Source organism: Hydra vulgaris, chromosome 15, assembly GCF_038396675.1.
Source record: "Hydra vulgaris chromosome 15, alternate assembly HydraT2T_AEP".
Classification (NCBI taxonomy): Eukaryota; Metazoa; Cnidaria; class Hydrozoa; order Anthoathecata; family Hydridae; genus Hydra; species Hydra vulgaris.
In genome coordinates, this window is record NC_088934.1 from 52,464,737 (window position 1) to 52,475,000 (window position 10,264).

The 10,264-nt window shown below is 27.9% G+C and overlaps 2 protein-coding genes across 2 annotated transcripts; both read left to right on the forward strand.

The window, feature by feature from the left end:
• The first annotated feature begins 1,921 nt into the window (after positions 1–1,921).
• Positions 1,922–4,673, forward strand: LOC136092060 (zinc finger MYM-type protein 1-like). The gene is made up of 4 exons (XM_065819778.1): positions 1,922–2,113; positions 2,192–3,578; positions 4,047–4,099; positions 4,611–4,673. Exons 1-4 carry the CDS (start codon positions 1,922–1,924, stop codon positions 4,671–4,673), a joined length of 1,695 nt encoding a protein of 564 aa, XP_065675850.1.
• A 2,183-nt stretch (positions 4,674–6,856) lies between these two features.
• LOC136092061 (uncharacterized) lies at positions 6,857–7,189 on the forward strand. Its single transcript, XM_065819779.1, has one exon. The coding sequence runs from the start codon at positions 6,857–6,859 to the stop codon at positions 7,187–7,189; it is 333 nt and encodes a 110-aa protein (XP_065675851.1).
• The last annotated feature ends 3,075 nt before the right edge of the window (positions 7,190–10,264 follow it).

Sequence of the window (10,264 nt, forward strand, 5' to 3'; positions counted from 1 at the left end):
CCAAAAGCCGTCAAAACATGCGGTTTGTGCAAAACAAACAAAGAAAAGCTTTGACGAAGAACGTTTTTTTGGTAAGCTCATATATATATATATATATATATATATATATATATATATATATATATATATATATATATATATATATATATATATATATATATATATACATAGGCGTAGAGAATGGGGTGCAACGGGGGCAGGCTGCCCCCCTTTAGTCAACTTTGCCCCCCTTGAAATTTCGTTTGCCCCCCTTGAAATTTTATCCATTCTTAAAATAAATATTATTTCAATTTATTATTTTTAAACAGAGAAAGAAATCAAGTTTTTTCCGAAATAAGCGAAAAAATTAACAATCCATTGCTATAAACGTACCCCCTTTTTTTAAATAAAAACTTGGAAAACTTATTGATCGAGGAAATCTTTTTTTCAGCTAAAAAATGCGTTTTTTCGATAAACTTCAAATGGTCTTTTGATCTTAAATTAAAATTTTTTTGCAGGTATACATGCTTTAAACACGCTCCACCTAGTGTATTAAAGTAATTTTTGTAACGACGTTTTTGTTTTTAAATGGATTTTATATAAGTTAAAAAGAAAGTACAAATTAAAAAATCTTTAAAGAAAGCCAGTCAGACAAGGTACCTTGGTGAACTTGACTTAACGGTAATGAAGCTTATTTTATGCAAATTTCAAAGTACCAGTGAATTCGCTTGACAATAACTTAAAGAAGTTATAAAGACTTCAAACACTTCCGTCACTGAAGTTTCAAATTTTAGTCTTTCTTATTTAAATTTTAAAAGAAAATTTAAATCGAATTTTTACTAAGTTAACATTTTCATACAAAGTATTATAAAAAACTTTAAGAATAGCGGACAACAGCTGTTAAAAAAGTAACTTTTACTTTAAATAAAATTTTAATTAACAGTTCTTTACTTTTACTTGTGTAAATATTATGTGTGATTTTACAAATACAGCACTTTTTACATGAGTACAATTATTGCTATTGTTTTTTGCTTTCGCAATTCAATTATTGCTATAATTTTTTATTTACATTATTATTTGTGTCAATTACAAATTATTGTAGATTACTTATAAAAAATGATTAATTATTTCCATTAATTAAGAAATAATTAATTAAAGTTAAAAAACTAGAAATCTTTTGTGTGTGAAGAACTTACAGCATGGATAAGTTTATCATTCGAACTAAGAAGAATGATTCTAATAATGCCAATGTGCCTATTTCATCTGCTTTACAAGTATCATCGTTTTCCGACAATAAGTTGAAGTTACAAGCAAACAGTTCAGATTTTGTTGGTGATAATAGTGAGGACCAACAAAAAAGGTACCAGCCAACCTCCTTAATAACTTATAATAGATTTTAAATAACAACTTAAAATAAGAGATTTTTTCTTTACAGAATTCCCTACTCCTCTTTATCCAAATCAAATTCAACACAAGGTGCAAACGGAAAAAGGTTGGAAAAAAATATTCGTCGATATCTTTTTAGCTGGGAAGACGAATTCAAGTGGATTAACTATGACGCTGTTAAAGAAAAAGCCTTTTGTTCCTCGTGTGTCAAAGCTACTAATATGAAGCTTCCGCTGCCTACTGAATCAAGAGAAAAAAAATCCGCTCTGGGATTTGTTATAAATGGATTTAATAATTGGAAGAAAGCTCATGAGAAGTTTCGCCGTTATGAAGCTAGCCATTTTCACCGAGCTGCTAACGAAATGATTTTGACAAGCACGTCAGATTCTACAGTTTCCAGTAAACTTTCCACTCAACATCTACAAGATATGAAGGACGCAAGAAAAGCACTCGATCATATTTTTTCTAGTTTGATTTTTCTCGGCTGTCAAGGTTGGCCAACCGAGGCAAGACAAAGGAGTCTTCAAATCTATTCCAGCTCTTAAAACTGAGGTCTATGGATGTACCAGTCTTGAAAAAATGGATAAATCGACCAGAGAAGTACAAGTGGATATCACCAGATGTCACAAATGAAATTGTGTTGGATATTTTGTTAGTTATCCAACGTGAATTATCAAACACGATAAAAAAGAGGGATTTTTTTGGATTCATGATGGATGAATCGTCCGATATTACGGGAAAAGGGCAGGTATTATTAGCCAAATCAATAATTAAATGAACCTTATTTTTTTCTTTTAATAATTTTTAAAAGCTTTAAATTTTATAGGTATCGATATCCTTCCGTACTGTGGACGATGAGTTCCAAATTAATGAGGATTTTTGTGGATTTTATGAGACAGCCACAACTAAAAGCAAGGATTTGTTTTTGATTATAAAAGACGTCCTTCTTCGCTCCAACTTAAGGCTCGAGAACTGTCGGGGACAGTGCTACGATGGAGCTGCTGCCATGTCTTCTGAAATAGCTGGCTTGCAAAAACTTGTTCTTCAACAAGAAAGCAGAGCCCTTTATGTTCATTGCAGAGCTCACAACTTAAATTTGGTAATACAAGATGAAATAAAAAACATCCCTGATATAGAAAACATTATGTCACTCGTTCAAAAGTTTATCGCTTTTACCAGAGGCTCACCAAAGAGGCTCGCTTGGTTTTCAAGCCTTAAAGATCAAAATGAAAGCGAAGACGGACACCAAAATGGAACATCATTTAGACCTTTTTGCCTAACCAGATGGATAATGCGCAAGCCATCACAAATATCTATTACCAGTAATTACAGATCACTTTTGGTTTGGCTGGAAGACCTTACCACCAACCCTGACTTTACCAAATGCCGAGTGGAAGCAATGGCTTTTTTGTCTTCTTTTCAGGTTTTTGACACCTTTTTTAAGTTGGAATTTCTTCGAATCATTTTTACCATCCTAGAAGATTCAAGCATTCAACTTCAGGGAAGCCAACTAAACTTTAGTAAGGCTGAATCCATCATTCAGACCCTGAAACAAATATTGAGATCTTTGCGTACTGAGTCACGTTTTAAAACACTTTTCGATGCGGCAACTGAATCTGCTAAAATAATGGATTTAGACGAACCAGCTCTGCCCAAGAAAAGGAAAGTACCTGCAAAAATTGAAGTTGGTTTCAGGGATACTAATTACCAGCCAAATGACCCAAAAGAGATGTACAAAAACTTATACTTTATCAGTCTAGATGCAGTTTTAGTTAGCCTAACCGATAGATTTGAATTAACTGAAACCACTCGCCATTTAACAAGAGTCGAAGAGTTTGTTATTGGATCAAATAATACTGAATGCAGTATTGGCTACATAAAAAACTTCTACAAGGACGATTTTACGAGTTATCAAAGACTACAGCTTCACCGGGACCTTTTCATTGACGAAGCTATGAGAAAAAAAGTCCAGTTAGTAGATTTTCAATCAGCTCTAGATTTTATCCGTGCTAAAGAACAAAATGGATTGAGAAGCATTGTCTCGGAAATTGTCCGTTTTATAAAGATTATTTTGGTCCAGCCAGTGTCAACTTGTACAGCAGAACGATCATTTAGTAGTCTGCGTAGACTAAAAACTTTTCTTCGATCGACCATGAGCCAAGAAAGGCTGAACGCTGTTTCTCTAATGAATACCCATAAAGAAATTACCCGGAGTATTAAAATGGATTTTTTGTTAGATAGGTTTATTGAAAAAAACGAAACGCGCCGTAGAATGTTTTATTTGGAAACCAAGTAAATTCTCTACATATATTTCTATATTTCTTGATGCTAGTTAACCAAAATTTTGATAGAAAAAGTTGTTATTTTTTATATCTATATAAATAACAATTAAAACTGGACAGTTAACGTAAATTGCTCAAAAAAATTGAACCTTCAACTTTTTGCCCCCCTTGAAATCTTGAGTACTCTACGCCCATGTATATATATATATATATATATATATATATATATATACATATATACGTGGGTGTGTATATATATATATATATATGTATATATATATATATATATATATATATATATATATATATATATAAAATATATAAACTTATTAAATCCTATTTATTAGTTTAAACTAATCTCAATATTATATAGCGATATAAATCTTACTTCTTTTCTAGACTTAGAGGAAGTTGTGATAACAGTGGACAATGTTGATGATCCAGCACTCCATGTTCAGTCTAAAAACTTATCCACTTATAAGATTAAACATTTAAAACAATGTTCAATCTTATAAGTGTTAATACTCTTAAAGATGCACAATTAAGGTATGACTTTTTTTTAACGTGATTAAGGTTAATTAAGTTTTTCTCGATTTTTTGGAATTCAACACTTGCAATACTATATCTGCAATACTATATCTGTAATATCTTTTTTTGTTATTATAATAAAATCATTTATTATAATAACAAAAAAAGTTATAAAAAACTACTATTGTTATATAATTATATATTACTATAATATTTAATATTGTTGATTTAAAAATTTAATTTATAGAATAATAGCTTTTGAAAAAGTTTTTGTCTTTTTATATAGTTCTCTCTTAACTTTATTGATTCTTGAATAAATAAATAACAACAATTTAAAGACATGTAATGTCAGTTTGAAATTTGATTCGAAATAATAAATAATATAATTTTTAAATGTTTAATTTTCATGTTTAAAACATATATAATTTTTTTAAGGTATTGAGCTATATCAATATGGGTACATCAGAAATAGTTGATCCTACGCCAGAAAAGAAATAACTTTAAAAAAAAGCTGAAAAATTAAAATCTAAAATATCTTGACTATTGAACCATGCGGACTAGTAATTGACAAGAACAATTTTATTCTTGGAGCAACTCCAGATGGAAAAGTTCAAGTTGACGGGCTTTTCGGAATCATAGAGGTAAAATGTAGTGAAGAATATAAAAATGTTGATCCAAAAGACTTTGTTTTATGTCTAAAAATGCTTGTATTAAATACAATGAATTAACTGAATTGATCACAATAATTGAGGACCATAGTTATTATGACCAAATACAAATGCAATTAGCTTTAACATCTCAATCATGGTGTGAATATATTTTATACTAATAAAAGAATGGTTATTAATCATGTGCAGTTCAATAATGAAAAATGGGACAAGCTAAAAAAAAATATTCTTGATTTCTATTTTATTCACTTATTAAAAAACCTTGTTGACCATTCAAAAAATAACTTAGAAACTCCTGTTTTACATCAATTTTGTTTTTTAACAAATCCTGGCTCTGGTTGATGTTTTATCTCAGAGTACTATTTTTTTTAGTTTCACCTATGGTGATTGACTTTGTATGCAAATTGTTATTTAGAATTTTATTTGAAGTAAATTTTCAACTTTTTAATTTTTATTTTTATTCTTAGAATTTTATTAAATTTTCTTAAGTGGTTTTTTACTATGTCATATATTTTATAATAATATACTTTACTAAAAAGTTGATGCTTTTGGATACTATTTGCATACTACTCTAAAAATTCAGATCATAAATCATTTATGTCAGTAAATATGCAAATATAATAATTATTAAAGATTCTGTATAAGTTTTAAATCTGTTTACAATAAAGGTAATAAACATTTAGAATAATTATTAATTTTATTTACTTTAAAGGAAAAGAACATTGATGTTAAATGTTCAAAAATAACTTGTCAAATTTTCTTTGTAGTGATGCTATGTGAGTCAGGCTACTAAAAGCAAGTGCACTTTTAGAAATGATTTCAATAGTTTAACGTCTGTCAGATGGTTATCTTTTAATTCATAAACTAAGAGTCCTGGTTAATGAAAAACCTCAGATATGTGGTTATAAAGATTTTAAGAATCAGCCTACTAAATTTGAAGGTATTATTTTATTATTACTTACTTGGCATTTTTTTCAATTGCCCAACTAAAATAAAACTAATGAAAATGTTGCCTTGGCTATTCTGTTCATAAATTAGACATTTATAACTTGTCTAACTCATTTAACGAAGTGCACCAACAAGAAGGTAAGCCATACGACTTTGCACTCCATCTGTAAACTGTCATGTTATTGCCTAAGGATAGCTATCCGTTTCTAGATTCTTTCTCTTCTCTATTAAGGCAGTTATGGAATTTTTTTTAGTTTTTTATGTTTTTTTTATTTCTTAATAAATGTAAGATGAACTTAAATATAAAATAAAATACACTATTATAGTCAAAACAAAAAGGTTTTTATTAAAGTAACATTAAGACCAAGACAACATTAAGACATTAAACTAATATTGAAAAACACTAAATCAGATAAAGTAATTGTCATGTTATTGTAAAACTCTTTCAACATTAGGATTTAATTTTTGATAAATGAGATATTTTAAATCTTTATATTTAATTATATCTATATAATTATATATATTTATATCTATATATATCTATATATATATATATATATATATATATATATATATATATATATATATATATATATATATATATATATATATATATATATATATATATATATATATATAAATATATATATATATACAGCGGTGGCCAAAAATTAAAGACCACTCATTTTTTAGTTGGTTTCTTAATCTTTAAATTAAAATTAAGAAGATTCTAGTTTACGTATTAAATTTTTTTTTAATATCTTGTTAACTAAAACATACGGATTAAAGTGGTATAATTTTTTTAATCTAATTCTAATTAAATAGCGTTTAACTTATTAAAAAACTGATGAGTACTTATAAATCTTCTTTAAATAAATTGGACAAAATTTAACGACCATTTTCAAATCATTAATTTGCACTTATTAAAAATGATAATCCTTTTTTTTTAAAGTGTCTTAATTGCTTATTACGTTGGCTATAAAATAAAATGTCAAAACCTGAGTTTCGATATCAAATAAACATTTATTTTTTAAATTGCAATAAGGATATAAAAATATTGCAAAAATGCATGCTAAGATCGAAGAAAAAGACAGATACGCGGCTCTTGTATTAAAAGAAGAAGGCTATAGCATCAGACGAATAGCAGAAAAGTTCGGAAGGTCTCACTCTTGCATTATTAACATAATTCAACGATACAAAGAGACCCGGTCAATTAATGATCGTCATAGGACTGGACGCAATAAAATTTTAAATAACCATGATGTTCGCTCGTCAGTGAGAATAATGAAAGAAAACAGACAAGCCTCATCTACAGGCCTATCTATGAAATATACAATGTCAAATGGTCCGAAAGCAATTCCTAGAACTGTGCAAATGGGCCTCCACAATTTAAATTAGTTATGGCGTGCTGCTGCAAAAAAACCACGCTCAAATAAAAAACAAAAATTTGCCAGGAACGAGTGGTGCAAACTACATAAAAATTGGTCAACAGATCAGTGGAGCCGTGTGGTCTTTAGTGATGAAATGAACGTTGAGGTAGACAACAGAAAAGGTCGCGTAATGTTGCATAGACTTCCAAGTGAACGGTTCGATGAATAATGCATTTTAAAACGAACAAAACAAGGCAGTGGTTCAATAAGCATTTGGGCCTGTATGAGTGCCTGTGGAGTTGGCGTTTTTCGTTTATTCGATGGTAGACTCAACAAAGAAAGGTACATTAAAATTTTGGAAAACTCGCTTATTCGTAGCATTGATTTATGGCAGTTGGAAGATGGATTTATTTTCCAGCAAGATAATGCGCCGTGTCATAAAGCGCATGTTTTAGCGATTGGTTCAATTCTTATAAAATTCAAGTGCTTCCATGGCCTGTCAATAGTCTAGACTTGAATCCAATGGAGAATTTATGGTCGTGGCTTGATCACAAGCTTGATAAAGAACGACTTTACCAAGCTTGTGATCTCTCATCATTTGAAAAATGTGTCTGATGAAGTAATCAAAACTTTAATGAATTCAATCCCAGAATTAGTAGAAGAGTGCTTAAAAACAAATGGAGGAACAACATGTTTCTAAATTATTTTTTATTTGCTTTTTGAAATATTTTTGAAACTGGTCTTAAAATTTTGTCCAATTTTTTTTCTCATTTATATTTTTTACTAGTCAGTTTTTTAATTTTTTAACTTTATTTTGTAAAAAAATTATAAATTCTTTTATAATAAATATAAATTACAATAAAAATTTTTTCTAAAAATGTTTTTCTTTTTTTGATACCTTTTTCCAAAATAAAATTACACTAAGGTTAAAAATAAATTTTGAAAAAAAAATGAGTGGTCTTTAATTTTTGGCCACCGCTGTATATATATATATACATATATTTACATATAAATATATATTTATATATATATATATGTATTTATATATATATATATATGTATACATATATATATATATATATATATATATATATATATATATATTATATATATATATATATATATATATATATATATATTTAAAGACCAGTTAAAAAAATCAACTTTTTTAATAATTAAAAGATGTTTCAAAGCAATACTCCAAAACTTTGTAACAGCACAATTAAGTTTACTTTTCAATGGTGTCCTAAAATTAAAAAAAAAGTTCCTCAAAAGTAGGTCAAGCTGGTACTCAAAAGAAGCAAAATAATATATAAATTTCAAAAATAATAATTGTTTTATAAAAATTATTAATTAAAAATTTTTATTTTTATTAAAAACTTGTAAAAATGCACTTTTATTATTTCTAGTTAAAAAACCATAGGTTTTGTGTAATTAAATCTAAAATAATAATTGTAGCATGAAATTATTTTTTTTTGAAATTTCCATATAATTTCGCTGCTTTTAAGACCCAACATGACATACTTTTGAAAAATCTTCTTTTTTCAAAACAATAGGGACCTTTTTAAAAGTAAAGTTAATTGAGCTGTTCCTTAAACACATTATTAAAGTTAGCAATTTTGAACTAATTTTCCTGACCACAAACCACATCAAATCAAAGGGCAGCCCAAAAAAAGTTAAAAAATTATTTTTTTTATATACAATTTTTAAATGGTCTAATATATATCGATAATTCTTATATGTATATATATATATATATATATATATATATATATATATATATATATATATATATATATATATGAGTTTATTAAAGTATATATGAGTTATTAAAGAATTTTGATATATTTAAATGTGACAATTTTAAATGCTTTTAAATTAGCTTACCTGTTTAATTTAATTTTTGATAATTGGATCATGGAAATTTGACAATAACAGCTACCGAAATAATTTGATTTAAAGAACTTATCATATTTAAAGGGATAACATAATCAAATTTATGATAACACTTTTACCTCTGTTTCATTCTCTCCACATGGATTCTTTCATTTGCAATTTGTTGACTTAAAACTGTTTCCTCAATAGTAAATTGTTCTCTACCCCTTAAAAATGATGGTAAAACAAGATTAACACCAAGTGGTCTTAGGTATTCTACTATTGTAAAGCCATGGTCACTCATTACACTTTCAACAGGATTCCATAATGCTTCACTTAAAAATCCACTTTTAATAACAATTTCTTTGTCAGAAATACTCCATGGGTATGCATTTGAAATAAATGTAAATCCTCCCCAGGTGCAATTCCTACTATAACTTTAACTGTTGTGTGACTTTTGTAATTTGAATACATAATTTTGTGCATAAATAATTTAGATGGTGTTTCCACCTTAAATACTACACCATCAATGATACACTTCACAGTTGGGAACTTTTCCTTCACTTATTGCGGCATTGTTTTCGTAACTTGTTCCATACTAGGCCATATGCAGATTGATGCAAGTCATATATACAAAAAATTTATCCATGTATTTACAGTATTTGAGAATGTTCCTTCTGAAATATTGTAAAATTAGATAAATGACGAAATTCCTGTGTAAAATAAATGCATCAAGTGGCTTTAATGCTCTTGGACATCCAATGAATGAACTTATTTTCGTTTTTTGGTTGTTGTATAGAATTATGTTTCTTCCATTTTCACCAGGATCTAAAAATTCTAAAACAGCTTTTAAAATGTTAATTGATGGAAACTCAGTATAATGATTACAACTTTCATCATTTTCCATATTTGATCAGTGAAACAAATGCAACTTACATCCTAGAAATTCCTTACTCCTTTCTCAATCAACCTTTTATAAGTTGCTCTCCTTTTCCAGTTCATTTATGCGCTTTTATAAATCATTTCTTTCAACCACTACTAATTCACCTTAAGCAATATCAATTTTAAAGTCTACTTACTCTAGAGGCACTGACAATGATGTCGATAAAGAAGAATCTACTTCTATAACCTGCATTAAAAATGATGTTGATAAAGAGGAATTTACTTCATTTAGCGGCGGTAACAACAGTGTTTATGCAGACGAATCGTCATTGAAATTTTGAAGTTA

Bases quoted from the DNA above. Each gene is read 5' to 3' on its own strand.
- LOC136092060 (XM_065819778.1), top strand. From the start codon at position 1,922: ATGGATGTACCAGTCTTGAAAAAATGGATAAATCGACCAGAGAAGTAC. The intron at 2,114-2,191 runs GTATTATTAGCC...TAAATTTTATAG, and splicing joins ATATTACGGGAAAAGGGCAG to GTATCGATATCCTTCCGTAC. The intron at 4,100-4,610 runs GTTCAGTCTAAA...AATTTTTTTAAG, and splicing joins TTGATGATCCAGCACTCCAT to GTATTGAGCTATATCAATAT.
- LOC136092061 (XM_065819779.1), top strand. From the start codon at position 6,857: ATGCATGCTAAGATCGAAGAAAAAGACAGATACGCGGCTCTTGTATTA.